We start from the raw sequence: 21,147 nt of genomic DNA on the forward strand, positions 1-21,147 counted from the left end.
AATGATATGGCAGCGTTTACATGTAATACATGCTATATAGTAACAAGTAACTAGAAAGACACGCCCATATAGGTTCAAAATAATCATAGAAAAAAAAAGGCAAAATAAACCCAATTTTTTTATTTTTTTTTTAAGCAACGTTTATTTCCTCTAGTTGTAGATAATATTAAAAAAATGAAAAATCTATAAAAAAAATAATAATTGTAGCTTAGGACCTGTTGAATATTAATAATAATATTGCCTGAGAACTAAAGCAGAGCGGAAAGATATGTAAATATTTCAATGTTTAAAAAAAAAAAAAAAAAAGTGTGCAGTGACTCAAATATATTTTACATTTTACAACTGCGCCCCATCAATTAAAAAAGTGTGGTCTATGATATAAAAAAAATAATTATGTTTGCCTAGATTATAATCATTAAAAATAATAATAAGAAAAAAAATAGCTAAAATTTTGTCAAAATTTTAGCCATAAAAAAAAAAAAAATTTACATTTTTGGCTAATTATTGAAATAAATTCAAATTATATATATATATATATATATATATATATATATATATATATATATATATATATATAAAAGTCCCCAGCGCTTTTGTTGTGTGTTGTTTGAATGAGCCCCATCACGCTCTCATTATGAGACAATAAAGAATGATACATTACACAGGAAGGGAAATCTTTTTGAAGGCAAAATGTGAAAAAAATTGAACCAGATTTTAGATGACGCCGCTACGAGCTGACAACGACTGCCGGGACATCTTTTTTGTAAAGAAGCTTAAAAAAGTCCCTTTTATTTGCTGGTTTCTTTATTTTTCCCTTTATTATATTTTTTTTTTGCTATAATTATATATTAAGAATATTGAAAAAAATTTAAAAAAACGGCATTTGGCGAAAAAAATTATGTAACAAGAAAAATGACGAAGTAGTAAGTACAATAATAATCTAAAAACGTCTGTTGGCGGTAACTGGCACTAGAGGTTCTGCCCTGTATATAAAGGGCTTAGGCTACATGTCTCTTTCCCATATATAAAAGTGGGATTATTTAATGGGATTTAAAGTTGGGCCGTGACGTCTCATCCCTAGTAACGCAAACTGCGCATTAATAACCCGACCTGTCACTTCCTATCAAAACCGTACATACGATCCCGAAGAAAAGGGGCTTTATTTGGTCCATGTCACATTTTTTAATACGTCTTTAACAATAGCGCACGGTTCTCAGGTTGGCGTGGGAGATGAAGTCTGCTTAATTTTCACAGGCTATGATTTCATTCGAATGACTGGGTAGGAGACCGTCGTCAAGTCTAAAAATGGACCCCCCGCCCTTCCCGGACCCGTCTTTTATCAAGAGTATTTACTTGCGGAGCTGACATCTTCAAATATCTCTCTAAATGCTGAGCCGTAAAAACGACATCTTTTTTTTTATCGTTCATTTTCCTTCCCCGTCTCCCTGGCGACCGACACTTTAATGCCATAGCGGAGAGAGGGAGAGAGATGCAGACACGGGGAAGGAGAAGGGGGGGAGGCGGTGAGACACTGAAGAGCGAATAGTCCCAATCCATCACCATGGATACAGGGCCTAGCTTAATTACGCTCGCTTTTCTCTCCCCCACTCCCTATATTTCTTCCCTGTGCCCCCAGTCGAGGTGCTATATTTCAACATGTCCCAACGCGCGGGCACAGTTGGAGCCGTGTATGAGTGTTTTTTGGGTTTTTTTGTGTTTTTTTTCTTCTGTCTCCCCGCTCCTTTAAACCTTGAATTTCACTCACAGCAAAACAATAGACAGAAAGGACTCGTGGCGCGTTCCGGTGACCCAAGACAAACACAATGACAGTACAAACCAACAACAAAAAAAATAAAAAAATCAGGGAGGGGTCATTCCTTTGCCTAAATTCAAAAGGCACCAGGGAAAGAATAATTAAAAAAAAAAATTTAAAAAATAAATCAGACATTGGCCGTAAATCTCCGATTTGAAGTCGTGTTTCAAAGAAGGCGAATATGACTTTTGAGAACACGTCGTTAGAAAGGGGAAGGGGATGGTTTAGGCGACTCTTTAAGGCTTTGGGTTGGAAATTACAAAAACAGCAAAAAAAGAAAATAGAGAACGGCTGCCATTTTGTTTGGCGGCAGCGAACGCTTGTTGTCCACGCCTCCGAGGCGTCAGAGTACAATTCGATATATCTTCAGAATGGCTAGTCTGGCACTCTTGGTTCCCTGCCCCGTGTGGTCAAGGAGATTATCATCGATTGTGTCTTCTCGCTAACCGTTTTCGGCCTTCGCTGAAGCGGGGCTTCCGGCTGGTCAGGCAATAACCCGCTACGCTTCAGCGTTTGGGGCATTGGGTTCAGATCTATTCGCACTGCAACCCCCAGAAATAATTCCAAGGTTTAACTGGACGTGACTTGGCGTCATGGGGCGTACGGGTACGAGGTCTGGAGGCAGGGGCACGCACAAGTGGGGCTTGACAATAGAGACTTCCCTTTCATAATGTCCTGCACCCCATCTTTTAAATATCCTACAATAAGCCCCCACCCTCCATATTCAACTTAAAAGAAAAGAAAACTATAGGGGTAATAAGCCGGAGGTGGCGGCTTTTTCATACTTTGTAATAGATATTGGCCGGACTTTGGCTCGCCATGTCCTGTACGATATAGACGGGGTGTCCATAGTCTCCGCTGACCTTCTCATAGTGAGGGCAGAACGCGCCCCCTTCTGAAGGCCGCAGGGGCATGATGATGTCACTGGGCTCGTGGCCGTTGTTGTTCCCTCCTCCTCTCTTCGGGGATGTGATGGATCCCAATGACAGGGGAGGATGTCTGGTGTCGCTGTGCTTGGCTTGGCGACGTTTGTGGCACGCCCACCCTACCACTCCGAAGACAAGGAGCAGGAGTACAGCGCCACCAGCTGCACCCGCTACTAGAGGCACGTGGGAGTTGGGAAGTGGACCGTTCTCTCCAGTCTTGGTCGCATTGCCAGACGTGTCTCCTGAAAGAGAGAAAAATATAGGAAGTGAAAATTTACTGCAAATTATAATAAAAATATTACGAAAGGGTCACAAGGTGGGTGGAGCTTATGGAAAGAAGCATCCTCATTCCTGGGATTGGGGGCAGAGAATAACGTACCCCACAAATCGGGATGCAAATGTTAGTGTGTATGTGTCATGTCCGTGGCTGCGGGCCGTCAGTTTCACTCTCCTCCTGACGGCCGCAGCCCCAGTCTCCTCCTCAGGAGACGCCAGCGCTCACTTCCACTCACCTCGGCTAGGTCTCATAGGGTGCGAGCGAACGCTCGTGCCCGCTCTTAAAGGGGCAGTGCGCTCAACGGACTTTAATGTTTAATCAGCCCATGAGTACCCTGGATAATAAGAGGCAGCCCCTTGCTTCGACGCCTGATGCCCTACGTGACAGTATGTAAGAAACATGGCAGATGATAGAGATAGAAGAGAGCTATGAGTCTACTCCTCCTCCTGCAGGGTGATATATATAGAAGAGAGCTATGAGACTACTCCTCCTCCTGCAGGGTGATACATATAGAAGAGAGCTATGAATCTACTCCTCCTCCTGCAGGGTGATATATATAGAAGAGAGCTATGAGACTACTCCTCCTCCTGCAGGGTGATACATATATAAGAGAGCTATGAGACTACTCCTCCTCCTGCAGGGTGATATATATAGAAGAGAGCTATGAGTCTACTCCTCCTCCTGCAGGGTGATATATATAGAAGAGAGCTATGAGTCTACTCCTCCTCCTGCAGGGTGATACATATAGGAGAGAGCTATGAGACTCCTCCTCCTCCTGCAGGGTGATATATATAGAAGAGAGCTATGAGACTACTCCTCCTCCTGCAGGGTGATACATATAGAAGAGAGCTATGAGTCTACTCCTCCTCCTGCAGGGTGATATATATAGAAGAGAGCTATGAGACTACTCCTCCTCCTGCAGGGTGATACATATAGAAGAGAGCTATGAGACTACTCCTCCTCCTGCAGGGTGATACATATAGAAGAGAGCTATGAGTCTACTCCTCCTCCTGCAGGGTGATATATATAGAAGAGAGCTATGAGACTACTCCTCCTCCTGCAGGGTGATATATATAGAAGAGAGCTATGAGTCTACTCCTCCTCCTGCAGGGTGATACATATAGAAGAGAGCTATGAGACTACTCCTCCTCCTGCAGGGTGATATATATAGAAGAGAGCTATGAGTCTACTCCTCCTCCTGCAGGGTGATACATATAGAAGAGAGCTATGAGACTACTCCTCCTCCTGCAGGGTGATACATATAGAAGAGAGCTATGAGTCTACTCCTCCTCCTGCAGGGTGATATATATAGAAGAGAGCTATGAGACTACTCCTCCTCCTGCAGGGTGATATATATAGAAGAGAGCTATGAGACTACTCCTCCTCCTGCAGGGTGATATATATAGAAGAGAGCTATGAGTCTCCTCCTCCTCCTGCAGGGTGATACATATAGAAGAGAGCTATGAGTCTACTCCTCCTCCTGCAGGGTGATACATATAGAAGAGAGCTATGAGACTCCTCCTCCTGCAGGGTGATACATATAGAAGAGAGCTATGAGACTACTCCTCCTGCAGGGTGATATATATAGAAGAGAGCTATGAGACTACTCCTCCTCCTGCAGGGTGATATATATATATAGAAGAGAGCTATGAGACTACTCCTCCTCCTGCAGGGTGATATATATATAGTAGAGAGCTATGAGACTATTCCTCCTCCTGCAGGGTGATACATATAGAAGAGAGCTATGAGTCTACTCCTCCTCCTGCAGGGTGATACATATAGAAGAGAGCTATGAGACTACTCCTCCTCCTGCAGGGTGATATATATAGAAGAGAGCTATGAGACTACTCCTCCTCCTGCAGGGTGATACATATAAGAGAGCTATGAGACTACTCCTCCTCCTGCAGGGTGATATATATAGAAGAGAGCTATGAGTCTACTCCTCCTCCTGCAGGGTGATACATATAGAAGAGAGCTATGAGTCTACTCCTGCTCCTGCAGGGTGATATATATATAGAAGAGAGCTATGAGTCTACTCCTCCTCCTGCAGGATGATATATATAGAAGAGAGCTATGAGACTACTCCTCCTCCTGCAGGGTGATATATATAGAAGAGAGATATGAGACTCCTCCTCCTCCTGCAGGGTGATACATATAGAAAAGAGCTATGAGTCTACTCCTCCTCCTGCAGGGTGATACATATAGAAGAGAGCTATGAGACTACCCCTCCCCCTGCAGGGTGATACATATAGAAGAGAGCTATGAGTCTACTCCTCCTCCTGCAGGGTGATACATATAGAAGAGAGCTATGAGTCTACTCCTCCTCCTGCAGGGTGATATATATATATATATATAGAAGAGAGCTAGGAGTCTACTCCTCCTCCTGCAGGGTGATACATATAGAAGAGAGCTATGAGTCTACTCCTCCTCCTGCAGGGTGATATATATAGAAGAGAGCTGTGAGACTACTTCTCCTCCTGCAGGGTGATATATATAGAAGAGAGCTATGAGTCTACTCCTCCTCCTGCAGGATGATATATATAGAAGAGAGCTATGAGTCTACTCCTCCTCCTGCAGGGTGGTATATATATATATAGAAGAGAGCTATGAGTCTACTCCTCCTCCTACAGGGTGATACATATAGAAGAGAGCTATGAGACTACTCCTCCTCCTGCAGGGTGATATATATAGAAGAGAGCTATGAGTCTACTCCTCCTCCTGCAGGGTGGTATATATATATATAGAAGAGAGCTATGAGTCTACTCCTCCTCCTGCAGGGTGATATATATAGAAGAGAGCTATGAGTCTACTCCTCCTCCTGCAGGGTGATACATATAGAAGAGAGCTATGAGTCTACTACTCCTTATATATAGAAGAGAGCTATGAGACTACTCCTCCTCCTGCAGGGTGATACATATAGAAGAGAGCTATGAGTCTACTCCTCCTCCTGCAGGGTGATATATATAGAAGAGAGCTATGAGACTACTCCTCCTCCTGCAGGGTGATATATATAGAAGAGAGCTATGAGACTACTCCTCCTCCTGCAGGGTGATATATATAGAAGAGAGCTATGAGACTACTCCTCCTCCTGCAGGGTGATATATATAGAAGAGAGCTATGAGACTACTCCTCCTCCTGCAGGATGATATATATAGAAGAGAGCTATGAGACTACTCCTCCTCCTGCAGGGTGAAATATATAGAAGAGAGCTATGAGACTACTCCTCCTCCTGCAGGGTGATATATATAGAAGAGAGATATGAGACTACTCCTCCTCCTGCAGGGTGATACATATAGAAAAGAGCTATGAGTCTACTCCTCCTCCTGCAGAGTGATACATATAGAAGAGAGCTATGAGTCTACTCCTCCTCCTGCAGGGTGATATATATATATATATATAGAAGAGAGCTAGGAGTCTACTCCTCCTCCTGCAGGGTGATACATATAGAAGAGAGCTATGAGTCTACTCCTCCTCCTGCAGGGTGATACATATAGAAGAGAGATATGAGACTGCTCCTCCTCCTGCAGGGTGATACATATAGAAGAGAGCTATGAGACTACTCCTCCTCCTGCAGGGTGATACATATAGAAAAGAGCTATGAGTCTACTCCTCCTCCTGCAGAGTGATACATATAGAAGAGAGCTATGAGTCTACTCCTCCTCCTGCAGGGTGATATATATAGAAGAGAGCTATGAGTCTACTCCTCCTCCTGCAGGGTGATACATATAGAAGAGAGCTATGAGACTACTCCTCCTCCTGCAGGGTGATACATATAGAAGAGAGCTATGAGTCTACTCCTCCTCCTGCAGGGTGATATATATAGAAGAGAGCTATGAGACTACTCCTCCTCCTGCAGGGTGATATATATAGAAGAGAGCTATGAGACTGCTCCTCCTTCTGCAGGGTGATACATATAGAAGAGAGCTATGAGTCTACTCCTCCTCCTGCAGGGTGATATATATAGGAGAGCTATGAGACTGCTCCTCCTCCTGCAGGGTGATACATATAGAAGAGAGCTATGAGACTACTCCTCCTCCTGCAGGGTGATACATATAGAAAAGAGCTATGAGTCTACTCCTCCTCCTGCAGAGTGATACATATAGAAGAGAGCTATGAGTCTACTCCTCCTCCTGCAGGGTGATATATATAGAAGAGAGCTATGAGACTACTCCTCCTCCTGCAGGGTGATACATACAGAAGAGAGCTATGAGTCTACTCCTCCTCCTGCAGGGTGATATATATAGAAGAGAGCTATGAGTCTACTCCTCCTCCTGCAGGGTGATATATATAGAAGAGAGCTATGAGTCTACTCCTCCTCCTGCAGGGTGATACATATAGAAGAGAGCTATGAGTCTACTCCTCCTGCAGGGTGATATATATAGAAGAGAGCTATGAGTCTACTCCTCCTCCTGCAGGGTGATATATATAGAAGAGAGCTATGAGTCTACTCCTCCTCCTGCAGGGTGATATATATAGAAGAGAGCTATGAGTCTACTCCTCCTCCTGCAGGGTGATACATATAGAAGAGAGCTATGAGTCTACTCCTCCTGCAGGGTGATATATATAGAAGAGAGCTATGAGTCTACTCCTCCTCCTGCAGGGTGATATATATAGAAGAGAGCTATGAGACTACTCCTCCTCCTGCAGGGTGATACATACAGAAGAGAGCTATGAGTCTACTCCTCCTCCTGCAGGGTGATATATATAGAAGAGAGCTATGAGTCTACTCCTCCTCCTGCAGGGTGATATATATAGAAGAGAGCTATGAGTCTACTCCTCCTCCTGCAGGGTGATACATATAGAAGAGAGCTATGAGTCTACTCCTCCTGCAGGGTGATATATATAGAAGAGAGCTATGAGTCTACTCCTCCTCCTGCAGGGTGATATATATAGAAGAGAGCTATGAGTCTATTCCTCCTCCTGCAGGGTGATATATATAGAAGAGAGCTATGAGTCTACTCCTCCTCCTGCAGGGTGATATATATATATAGAAGAGAGCTATGAGACTACTCCTCCTCCTGCAGGGTGATATATATATATATATATATATATATATAGAAGAGAGCTATGAGACTACTCCTCCTCCTGCAGGGTGATACATATAGAAGAGAGCTATGAGTCTACTCCTCCTCCTGCAGGGTGATATATATATAGAAGAGAGCTATGAGTCTACTCCTCCTCCTGCAGGGTGATATATATAGAAGAGAGCTATGAGTCTACTCCTCCTCCTGCAGGGTGATATATATATAGAAGAGAGCTATGAGTCTACTCCTCCTCCTGCAGGATGATATATATAGAAGAGAGCTATGAGACTACTCCTCCTCCTGCAGGGTGATATATATAGAAGAGAGATATGAGACTACTCCTCCTCCTGCAGGGTGATATATATAGAAGAGAGCTATGAGTCTACTCCTCCTCCTGCAGGGTGATACATATAGAAAAGAGCTATGAGTCTACTCCTCCTCCTGCAGGGTGATACATATAGAAGAGAGCTATGAGACTACCCCTCCCCCTGCAGGGTGATACATATAGAAGAGAGCTATGAGTCTACTCCTCCTCCTGCAGGGTGATACATATATAGAAGAGAGCTATGAGCCTACTCCTCCTCCTGCAGGGTGATATATACAGAAGAGAGCTATGAGTCTACTCCTCCTCCTGCAGGGTGATACATATAGAAGAGAGCTATGAGTCTACTCCTCCTCCTGCAGGGTGATATATATATATATATATATATATAGAAGAGAGCTAGGAGTCTACTCCTCCTCCTGCAGGGTGATACATATAGAAGAGAGCTATGAGTCTACTCCTCCTCCTGCAGGGTGATATATATAGAAGAGAGCTGTGAGACTACTTCTCCTCCTGCAGGGTGATATATATAGAAGAGAGCTATGAGTCTACTCCTCCTCCTGCAGGGTGATATATATAGAAGAGAGCTATGAGTCTATTCCTCCTCCTGCAGGGTGATATATATAGAAGAGAGCTATGAGTCTACTCCTCCTCCTGCAGGGTGATACATATAGAAGAGAGCTATGAGTCTACTCCTGCTCCTGCAGGGTGATATATATATAGAAGAGAGCTATGAGTCTACTCCTCCTCCTGCAGGATGATATATATAGAAGAGAGCTATGAGACTACTCCTCCTCCTGCAGGGTGATATATATAGAAGAGAGATATGAGACTCCTCCTCCTCCTGCAGGGTGATACATATAGAAAAGAGCTATGAGTCTACTCCTCCTCCTGCAGGGTGATACATATAGAAGAGAGCTATGAGACTACCCCTCCCCCTGCAGGGTGATACATATAGAAGAGAGCTATGAGTCTACTCCTCCTCCTGCAGGGTGATACATATAGAAGAGAGCTATGAGTCTACTCCTCCTCCTGCAGGGTGATATATATATATATATATAGAAGAGAGCTAGGAGTCTACTCCTCCTCCTGCAGGGTGATACATATAGAAGAGAGCTATGAGTCTACTCCTCCTCCTGCAGGGTGATATATATAGAAGAGAGCTGTGAGACTACTTCTCCTCCTGCAGGGTGATATATATAGAAGAGAGCTATGAGTCTACTCCTCCTCCTGCAGGATGATATATATAGAAGAGAGCTATGAGTCTACTCCTCCTCCTGCAGGGTGGTATATATATATATAGAAGAGAGCTATGAGTCTACTCCTCCTCCTACAGGGTGATACATATAGAAGAGAGCTATGAGACTACTCCTCCTCCTGCAGGGTGATATATATAGAAGAGAGCTATGAGTCTACTCCTCCTCCTGCAGGGTGGTATATATATATATAGAAGAGAGCTATGAGTCTACTCCTCCTCCTGCAGGGTGATATATATAGAAGAGAGCTATGAGTCTACTCCTCCTCCTGCAGGGTGATACATATAGAAGAGAGCTATGAGTCTACTACTCCTTATATATAGAAGAGAGCTATGAGACTACTCCTCCTCCTGCAGGGTGATACATATAGAAGAGAGCTATGAGTCTACTCCTCCTCCTGCAGGGTGATATATATAGAAGAGAGCTATGAGACTACTCCTCCTCCTGCAGGGTGATATATATAGAAGAGAGCTATGAGACTACTCCTCCTCCTGCAGGGTGATATATATAGAAGAGAGCTATGAGACTACTCCTCCTCCTGCAGGGTGATATATATAGAAGAGAGCTATGAGACTACTCCTCCTCCTGCAGGATGATATATATAGAAGAGAGCTATGAGACTACTCCTCCTCCTGCAGGGTGAAATATATAGAAGAGAGCTATGAGACTACTCCTCCTCCTGCAGGGTGATATATATAGAAGAGAGATATGAGACTACTCCTCCTCCTGCAGGGTGATACATATAGAAAAGAGCTATGAGTCTACTCCTCCTCCTGCAGAGTGATACATATAGAAGAGAGCTATGAGTCTACTCCTCCTCCTGCAGGGTGATATATATATATATATATAGAAGAGAGCTAGGAGTCTACTCCTCCTCCTGCAGGGTGATACATATAGAAGAGAGCTATGAGTCTACTCCTCCTCCTGCAGGGTGATACATATAGAAGAGAGATATGAGACTGCTCCTCCTCCTGCAGGGTGATACATATAGAAGAGAGCTATGAGACTACTCCTCCTCCTGCAGGGTGATACATATAGAAAAGAGCTATGAGTCTACTCCTCCTCCTGCAGAGTGATACATATAGAAGAGAGCTATGAGTCTACTCCTCCTCCTGCAGGGTGATATATATAGAAGAGAGCTATGAGTCTACTCCTCCTCCTGCAGGGTGATACATATAGAAGAGAGCTATGAGACTACTCCTCCTCCTGCAGGGTGATACATATAGAAGAGAGCTATGAGTCTACTCCTCCTCCTGCAGGGTGATATATATAGAAGAGAGCTATGAGACTACTCCTCCTCCTGCAGGGTGATATATATAGAAGAGAGCTATGAGACTGCTCCTCCTTCTGCAGGGTGATACATATAGAAGAGAGCTATGAGTCTACTCCTCCTCCTGCAGGGTGATATATATAGGAGAGCTATGAGACTGCTCCTCCTCCTGCAGGGTGATACATATAGAAGAGAGCTATGAGACTACTCCTCCTCCTGCAGGGTGATACATATAGAAAAGAGCTATGAGTCTACTCCTCCTCCTGCAGAGTGATACATATAGAAGAGAGCTATGAGTCTACTCCTCCTCCTGCAGGGTGATATATATAGAAGAGAGCTATGAGACTACTCCTCCTCCTGCAGGGTGATACATACAGAAGAGAGCTATGAGTCTACTCCTCCTCCTGCAGGGTGATATATATAGAAGAGAGCTATGAGTCTACTCCTCCTCCTGCAGGGTGATATATATAGAAGAGAGCTATGAGTCTACTCCTCCTCCTGCAGGGTGATACATATAGAAGAGAGCTATGAGTCTACTCCTCCTGCAGGGTGATATATATAGAAGAGAGCTATGAGTCTACTCCTCCTCCTGCAGGGTGATATATATAGAAGAGAGCTATGAGTCTACTCCTCCTCCTGCAGGGTGATATATATAGAAGAGAGCTATGAGTCTACTCCTCCTCCTGCAGGGTGATACATATAGAAGAGAGCTATGAGTCTACTCCTCCTGCAGGGTGATATATATAGAAGAGAGCTATGAGTCTACTCCTCCTCCTGCAGGGTGATATATATAGAAGAGAGCTATGAGACTACTCCTCCTCCTGCAGGGTGATACATACAGAAGAGAGCTATGAGTCTACTCCTCCTCCTGCAGGGTGATATATATAGAAGAGAGCTATGAGTCTACTCCTCCTCCTGCAGGGTGATATATATAGAAGAGAGCTATGAGTCTACTCCTCCTCCTGCAGGGTGATACATATAGAAGAGAGCTATGAGTCTACTCCTCCTGCAGGGTGATATATATAGAAGAGAGCTATGAGTCTACTCCTCCTCCTGCAGGGTGATATATATAGAAGAGAGCTATGAGTCTATTCCTCCTCCTGCAGGGTGATATATATAGAAGAGAGCTATGAGTCTACTCCTCCTCCTGCAGGGTGATATATATATATAGAAGAGAGCTATGAGACTACTCCTCCTCCTGCAGGGTGATATATATATATATATATATATATATATAGAAGAGAGCTATGAGACTACTCCTCCTCCTGCAGGGTGATACATATAGAAGAGAGCTATGAGTCTACTCCTCCTCCTGCAGGGTGATATATATATAGAAGAGAGCTATGAGTCTACTCCTCCTCCTGCAGGGTGATATATATAGAAGAGAGCTATGAGTCTACTCCTCCTCCTGCAGGGTGATATATATATAGAAGAGAGCTATGAGTCTACTCCTCCTCCTGCAGGATGATATATATAGAAGAGAGCTATGAGACTACTCCTCCTCCTGCAGGGTGATATATATAGAAGAGAGATATGAGACTACTCCTCCTCCTGCAGGGTGATATATATAGAAGAGAGCTATGAGTCTACTCCTCCTCCTGCAGGGTGATACATATAGAAAAGAGCTATGAGTCTACTCCTCCTCCTGCAGGGTGATACATATAGAAGAGAGCTATGAGACTACCCCTCCCCCTGCAGGGTGATACATATAGAAGAGAGCTATGAGTCTACTCCTCCTCCTGCAGGGTGATACATATATAGAAGAGAGCTATGAGCCTACTCCTCCTCCTGCAGGGTGATATATACAGAAGAGAGCTATGAGTCTACTCCTCCTCCTGCAGGGTGATACATATAGAAGAGAGCTATGAGTCTACTCCTCCTCCTGCAGGGTGATATATATATATATATATATATATAGAAGAGAGCTAGGAGTCTACTCCTCCTCCTGCAGGGTGATACATATAGAAGAGAGCTATGAGTCTACTCCTCCTCCTGCAGGGTGATATATATAGAAGAGAGCTGTGAGACTACTTCTCCTCCTGCAGGGTGATATATATAGAAGAGAGCTATGAGTCTACTCCTCCTCCTGCAGGGTGATATATATAGAAGAGAGCTATGAGTCTATTCCTCCTCCTGCAGGGTGATATATATAGAAGAGAGCTATGAGTCTACTCCTCCTCCTGCAGGGTGATATATATATATATATATATAGAAGAGAGCTATGAGACTACTCCTCCTCCTGCAGGGTGATATATATATATATATATATATATATATATAGAAGAGAGCTATGAGACTACTCCTCCTCCTGCAGGGTGATACATATAGAAGAGAGCTATGAGTCTACTCCTCCTCCTGCAGGGTGATATATATATAGAAGAGAGCTATGAGTCTACTCCTCCTCCTGCAGGGTGATATATATAGAAGAGAGCTATGAGTCTACTCCTCCTCCTGCAGGGTGATATATATATAGAAGAGAGCTATGAGTCTACTCCTCCTCCTGCAGGATGATATATATAGAAGAGAGCTATGAGACTACTCCTCCTCCTGCAGGGTGATATATATAGAAGAGAGATATGAGACTACTCCTCCTCCTGCAGGGTGATATATATAGAAGAGAGCTATGAGTCTACTCCTCCTCCTGCAGGGTGATACATATAGAAAAGAGCTATGAGTCTACTCCTCCTCCTGCAGGGTGATACATATAGAAGAGAGCTATGAGACTACCCCTCCCCCTGCAGGGTGATACATATAGAAGAGAGCTATGAGTCTACTCCTCCTCCTGCAGGGTGATACATATATAGAAGAGAGCTATGAGCCTACTCCTCCTCCTGCAGGGTGATATATACAGAAGAGAGCTATGAGTCTACTCCTCCTCCTGCAGGGTGATACATATAGAAGAGAGCTATGAGTCTACTCCTCCTCCTGCAGGGTGATATATATATATATATAGAAGAGAGCTAGGAGTCTACTCCTCCTCCTGCAGGGTGATATATATAGAAGAGAGCTATGAGTCTACTCCTCCTCCTGCAGGATGACATATATAGAAGAGAGCTATGAGTCTACTCCTCCTCCTGCAGGGTGGTATATATATATATAGAAGAGAGCTATGAGTCTACTCCTCCTCCTACAGGGTGATACATATAGAAGAGAGCTATGAGACTACTCCTCCTCCTGCAGGGTGATATATATAGAAGAGAGCTATGAGTCTACTCCTCCTCCTGCAGGGTGGTATATATATATATAGAAGAGAGCTATGAGTCTACTCCTCCTCCTGCAGGGTGATATATATAGAAGAGAGCTATGAGACTACTCCTCCTCCTGCAGGGTGATATATATAGAAGAGAGCTATGAGACTACTCCTCCTCCTGCAGGGTGATATATATAGAAGAGAGCTATGAGTCTACTACTCCTTATATATAGAAGAGAGCTATGAGACTACTCCTCCTCCTGCAGGGTGATACATATAGAAGAGAGCTATGAGTCTACTCCTCCTCCTGCAGGGTGATATATATAGAAGAGAGCTATGAGACTACTCCTCCTCCTGCAGGGTGATATATATAGAAGAGAGCTATGAGACTACTCCTCCTCCTGCAGGGTGATATATATAGAAGAGAGCTATGAGACTACTCCTCCTCCTGCAGGGTGATATATATAGAAGAGAGCTATGAGACTACTCCTCCTCCTGCAGGATGATATGTATAGAAGAGAGCTATGAGACTACTCCTCCTCCTGCAGGGTGAAATATATAGAAGAGAGCTATGAGACTACTCCTCCTCCTGCAGGGTGATATATATAGAAGAGAGATATGAGACTACTCCTCCTCCTGCAGGGTGATACATATAGAAAAGAGCTATGAGTCTACTCCTCCTCCTGCAGAGTGATACATATAGAAGAGAGCTATGAGTCTACTCCTCCTCCTGCAGGGTGATACATATAGAAGAGAGCTATGAGACTACTCCTCCTGCAGGGTGATATATATAGAAGAGAGCTATGAGACTACTCCTCCTCCTGCAGGGTGATATATATATATAGAAGAGAGCTATGAGACTACTCCTCCTCCTGCAGGGTGATATATATATATAGAAGAGAGCTATGAGACTACTCCTCCTCCTGCAGGGTGATATATATATATATATATATATATATATAGAAGAGAGCTATGAGTCTACTCCTCCTCCTGCAGGGTGATACATATAGAAGAGAGCTATGAGTCTACTCCTCCTCCTGCAGGGTGATATATATATAGAAGAGAGCTATGAGTCTACTCCTCCTCCTGCAGGGTGATACATATAGAAGAGAGCTATGAGTCTACTCCTCCTCCTGCAGGGTGATATATATAGAAGAGAGCTATGAGTCTACTCCTCCTCCTGCAGGGTGATATATATATAGAAGAGAGCTATGAGTCTACTCCTCCTCCTGCAGGATGATATATATAGAAGAGAGCTATGAGACTACTCCTCCTCCTGCAGGGTGATATATATAGAAGAGAGATATGAGACTACTCCTCCTCCTGCAGGGTGATATATATAGAAGAGAGCTATGAGTCTACTCCTCCTCCTGCAGGGTGATACATATAGAAAAGAGCTATGAGTCTACTCCTCCTCCTGCAGGGTGATACATATAGAAGAGAGCTATGAGACTACCCCTCCCCCTGCAGGGTGATACATATAGAAGAGAGCTATGAGTCTACTCCTCCTCCTGCAGGGTGATACATATAGAAGAGAGCTATGAGTCTACTCCTCCTCCTGCAGGGTGATATATATATATATATATATATAGAAGAGAGCTAGGAGTCTACTCCTCCTCCTGCAGGGTGATACATATAGAAGAGAGCTATGAGTCTACTCCTCCTCCTGCAGGGTGATATATATAGAAGAGAGCTGTGAGACTACTTCTCCTCCTGCAGGGTGATATATATAGAAGAGAGCTATGAGTCTACTCCTCCTCCTGCAGGATGATATATATAGAAGAGAGCTATGAGTCTACTCCTCCTCCTGCAGGGTGGTATATATATATATATATAGAAGAGAGCTATGAGTCTACTCCTCCTCCTACAGGGTGATATATATAGAAGAGAGCTATGAGTCTACTCCTCCTCCTGCAGGGTGATACATATAGAAGAGAGCTATGAGTCTACTACTCCTTATATATAGAAGAGAGCTATGAGACTACTCCTCCTCCTGCAGGGTGATACATATAGAAGAGAGCTATGAGTCTACTCCTCCTCCTGCAGGGTGATATATATAGAAGAGAGCTATGAGACTACTCCTCCTCCTGCAGGGTGATATATATAGAAGAGAGCTATGAGACTACTCCTCCTCCTGCAGGGTGATATATATAGAAGAGAGCTATGAGACTACTCCTCCTCCTGCAGGGTGATATATATAGAAGAGAGCTATGAGACTACTCCTCCTCCTGCAGGATGATATATATAGAAGAGAGCTATGAGACTACTCCTCCTCCTGCAGGGTGAAATATATAGAAGAGAGCTATGAGACTACTCCTCCTCCTGCAGGGTGATATATATAGAAGAGAGATATGAGACTACTCCTCCTCCTGCAGGGTGATACATATAGAAAAGAGCTATGAGTCTACTCCTCCTCCTGCAGAGTGATACATATAGAAGAGAGCTATGAGTCTACTCCTCCTCCTGCAGGGTGATATATATATATATATATATATATATATAGAAGAGAGCTAGGAGTCTACTCCTCCTCCTGCAGGGTGATACATATAGAAGAGAGCTATGAGTCTACTCCTCCTCCTGCAGGGTGATACATATAGAAGAGAGATATGAGACTGCTCCTCCTCCTGCAGGGTGATACATATAGAAGAGAGCTATGAGACTACTCCTCCTCCTGCAGGGTGATACATATAGAAAAGAGCTATGAGTCTACTCCTCCTCCTGCAGAGTGATACATATAGAAGAGAGCTATGAGTCTACTCCTCCTCCTGCAGGGTGATATATATAGAAGAGAGCTATGAGTCTACTCCTCCTCCTGCAGGGTGATACATATAGAAGAGAGCTATGAGACTACTCCTCCTCCTGCAGGGTGATACATATAGAAGAGAGCTATGAGTCTACTCCTCCTCCTGCAGGGTGATATGTATAGAAGAGAGCTATGAGACTACTCCTCCTCCTGCAGGGTGATATATATAGAAGAGAGCTATGAGACTGCTCCTCCTTCTGCAGGGTGATACATATAGAAGAGAGCTATGAGTCTACTCCTCCTCCTGCAGGGTGATATATATAGGAGAGCTATGAGACTGCTCCTCCTCCTGCAGGGTGATACATATAGAAGAGAGCTATGAGACTACTCCTCCTCCTGCAGGGTGATACATATAGAAAAGAGCTATGAGTCTACTCCTCCTCCTGCAGAGTGATACATATAGAAGAGAGCTATGAGTCTACTCCTCCTCCTGCAGGGTGATATATATAGAAGAGAGCTATGAGACTACTCCTCCTCCTGCAGGGTGATACATACAGAAGAGAGCTATGAGTCTACTCCTCCTCCTGCAGGGTGATATATATAGAAGAGAGCTATGAGTCTACTCCTCCTCCTGCAGGGTGATATATATAGAAGAGAGCTATGAGTCTACTCCTCCTCCTGCAGGGTGATACATATAGAAGAGAGCTATGAGTCTACTCCTCCTGCAGGGTGATATATATAGAAGAGAGCTATGAGTCTACTCCTCCTCCTGCAGGGTGATATATATAGAAGAGAGCTATGAGTCTACTCCTCCTCCTGCAGGGTGATATATATAGAAGAGATCTATGAGTCTACTCCTCCTCCTGCAGGGTGATACATATAGAAGAGAGCTATGAGTCTACTCCTCCTGCAGGGTGATATATATAGAAGAGAGCTATGAGTCTACTCCTCCTCCTGCAGGGTGATATATATAGAAGAGAGCTATGAGACTACTCCTCCTCCTGCAGGGTGATACATACAGAAGAGAGCTATGAGTCTACTCCTCCTCCTGCAGGGTGATATATATAGAAGAGAGCTATGAGTCTACTCCTCCTCCTGCAGGGTGATAAATATAGAAGAGAGCTATGAGTCTACTCCTCCTCCTGCAGGGTGATATATATAGAAGAGAGCTATGAGTCTACTCCTCCTCCTGCAGGGTGATACATATAGAAGAGAGCTATGAGACTACTCCTCCTCCTGCAGGGTGATAAATATAGAAGAGAGCTATGAGTCTACTCCTCCTCCTGCAGGGTGATATATATAGAAGAGAGCTATGAGTCTACTCCTCCTCCTGCAGGGTGATATATATAGAAGAGAGCTATGAGACTACTCCTCCTCCTGCAGGGTGATATATATATAGAAGAGAGCTATGAGTCTACTCCTCCTCCTGCAGGGTGATATATATAGAAGAGAGCTATGAGACTACTCCTCCTCCTGCAGGGTGATACATATAGAAGAGAGCTATGAGACTACTCCTCCTCCTGCAGGGTGATACATATAGAAGAGAGCTATGAGTCTACTCCTCCTCCTGCAGGGTGATATATATATATATATATAGAAGAGAGCTATGAGTCTACTCCTCCTCCTGCAGGGTGATACATGTAGAAGAGAGCTATGAGACTACTCCTCCTCCTGCAGGGTGATATATATATATAGAAGAGAGCTATGAGACTCCTCCTCCTCCTGCAGGGTGATACATATAGAAGAGAGCTATGAGACTACTCCTCCTCCTGCAGGGTGATATATATAGAAGAGAGCTATGAGACTACTCCTCCTCCTGCAGGGTGATACATATAGAAGAGAGCTATGAGACTACTCCTCCTCCTGCAGGGTGATATATATAGAAGAGAGCTATGAGACTACTCCTCCTCCTGCAGGGTGATACATATAGAAGAGAGCTATGAGACTACTCCTCCTCCTGCAGGGTGATATATATAGAAGAGAGCTATGAGACTACTCCTCCTCCTGCAGGGTGATACATATAGAAGAGAGCTATGAGTCTACACCTCCTCCTGCAGAGTGATACATATAGAAGAGAGCTATGAGTCTACTCCTCCTGCAGGGTGATATACATATAGAAGAGAGCTATGAGTCTACTCCTCCTCCTGCAGGGTGATACATATAGAAGAGAGCTATGAGTCTACTCCTCCTCCTGCTGGGTGATATATACAGAAGAGAGCTATGAGACTACTCCTCCTCCTGCAGGGTGATACATATAGAAGAGAGCTATGAGTCTACTCCTCCTCCTGCAGGGTGATACATATAGAAGAGAGCTATGAGTCTACTCCTCCTCCTGCTGGGTGATATATACAGAAGAGAGCTATGAGACTACTCCTCCTCCTGCAGGGTGATACATATAGAAGAGAGCTATGAGACTACTCCTCCTCCTGCAGGGTGATACAGATAGAAGAGAGCTATGAGTCTACTCCTCCTCCTGCAGGGTGATACATATAGAAGAGAGCTATGAGTCTACTCCTCCTCCTGCAGGGTGATATATATAGAAGAGAGCTATGAGACTCCTCCTCCTTCTGCAGGGTGATACATATAGAAGAGAGCTATGAGACTACTCCTCCTCCTGCAGAGTGATACATATAGAAGAGAGCTATGAGACGACTCCTCCTCCTGCAGGGTGATACATATAGAAGAGAGCTATGAGACTACTCCTCCTCCTGCAGGGTGATACATATATTAGAGAGCTATGAGACTACTCCTCCTCCTGCAGGGTGATATATATATAGAAGAGAGCTATGAGTCTACTCCTCCTCCTGCAGGGTGATACATATAGAAGAGAGCTATGAGACTACTCCTCCTCCTGCAGGGTGATATATATAGAAGAGAGCTATGAGTCTACTCCTCCTCCTGCAGGATGATACATATAGAAGAGAGCTATGAGACTACTACTCCTCCTGCAGGGTGATATATATAGAAGAGAGCTATGAGTCTACTCCTCCTCCTGCAGGGTGATACATATAGAAGAGAGCTATGAGACTACTCCTCCTCCTGCAGGGTGATACATATAGAAGAGAGCTATGAGACTACTCCTCCTCCTGCAGGGTGATACATATAGAAGAGAGCTATGAGACTACTCCTCCTCCTGCAGAGTGATACATATAGAAGAGGGGTATGAGACTACTCCTCCTCCTGCAGAGTGATACATATAGAAGAGGGCTATGAGTCTACTCCTCCCCCTGCAGGGTGATATATATAGAAGAGAGCTATGAGACTACTCCTCCTCCTGCAGGGTGATACATATAGAAGAGGGCTATGAGACTACTCCTCCTCCTGCAGAGTGATACATATAGAAGAGGGCTATGAGACTACTCCTCCTCCTGCAGGGTGATACATATAGAAGAGAGCTATGAGTCTACCCCTCCTCATGCAGGGTGATACATATAGAAGAGAGCTATGAGTCTACTCCTCCTCCTGCAGGGTGATACATATAGAAGAGAGCTATGAGACTACTCCTTCTCCTGCAGGGTGATATATATAGAAGAGAGCTATGAGACTACTCCTCCTCCTGCAGGGTGATACATATAGAATAGAGCTATGAGACTACTCCTCCTCCTGCAGGGTGATATATATAGAAGAGAGCTATGAGTTTACTCCTCCTCCTGCAGGGTGATATATATAGAAGAGAGCTATGAGACTACTCCTCCTCCTGCAGGGTGATACATATAGAAGAGAGCTATGAGACTACTCCTCCTCCTGCAGGGTGATATATATAGAAGAGAGCTATGAGTCTACTCCTCCTCCTGCAGGGTGATATATATAGAAGAGAGCTATGAGTCTACTCCTCCTGCAGGGTGATACATATAGAAGAGAGCTATGAGTCTACTCCTCCTGCAGGGTGATATATATAGAAGAGAGCTATGAGTCTACTCCTCCTCCTGCAGGGTGATATATATAGAAGAGAGCTATGAGTCTATTCCTCCTCCTGCAGGGTGATATATATAGAAGAGAGCTATGAGTCTACTCCTCCTCCTGCAGGGTGATATATATATATAGAAGAGAGCTATGAGACTACTCCTCCTCCTGCAGGGTGATATATATATAGAAGAGAGCTATGAGTCTACTCCTCCTGCAGGGTGATATATATAGAAGAGAGCTATGAGTCTACTCCTCCTCCTGCAGGGTGATTCATATAGAAGAGAGCTATGAGACTCCTCCTCCTGCAGGGGGATACATATAGAAGAGAGCTATGAGTCTACTCCTCCTCCTGCAGGGTGATACATATAGAAGAGAGCTATGAGACTACTCCTCCTCCTGCAGGGTGATATACATAGAAGA

At 44.2% G+C, this 21,147-nt stretch overlaps 1 protein-coding gene across 1 annotated transcript in view; it reads right to left on the reverse strand.

Annotated features, from left to right (window-relative positions):
• Positions 1-502: 502 nt before the first annotated feature.
• The window catches only part of EFNB3 (ephrin B3), a 111,717-nt gene continuing 91,072 nt past the window's right edge, over positions 503-21,147 (reverse strand). The window contains exon 5 of the mRNA XM_075855534.1: positions 503-2,981. Coding sequence (XP_075711649.1) covers positions 2,593-2,981 — 389 coding nt within the window. The 3' untranslated portion in view covers positions 503-2,592. The remainder of the gene's footprint in view (positions 2,982-21,147) is intronic.

Source organism: Rhinoderma darwinii, chromosome 3 (genome assembly GCF_050947455.1).
Source record: "Rhinoderma darwinii isolate aRhiDar2 chromosome 3, aRhiDar2.hap1, whole genome shotgun sequence".
Classification (NCBI taxonomy): domain Eukaryota; kingdom Metazoa; phylum Chordata; class Amphibia; order Anura; family Rhinodermatidae; genus Rhinoderma; species Rhinoderma darwinii.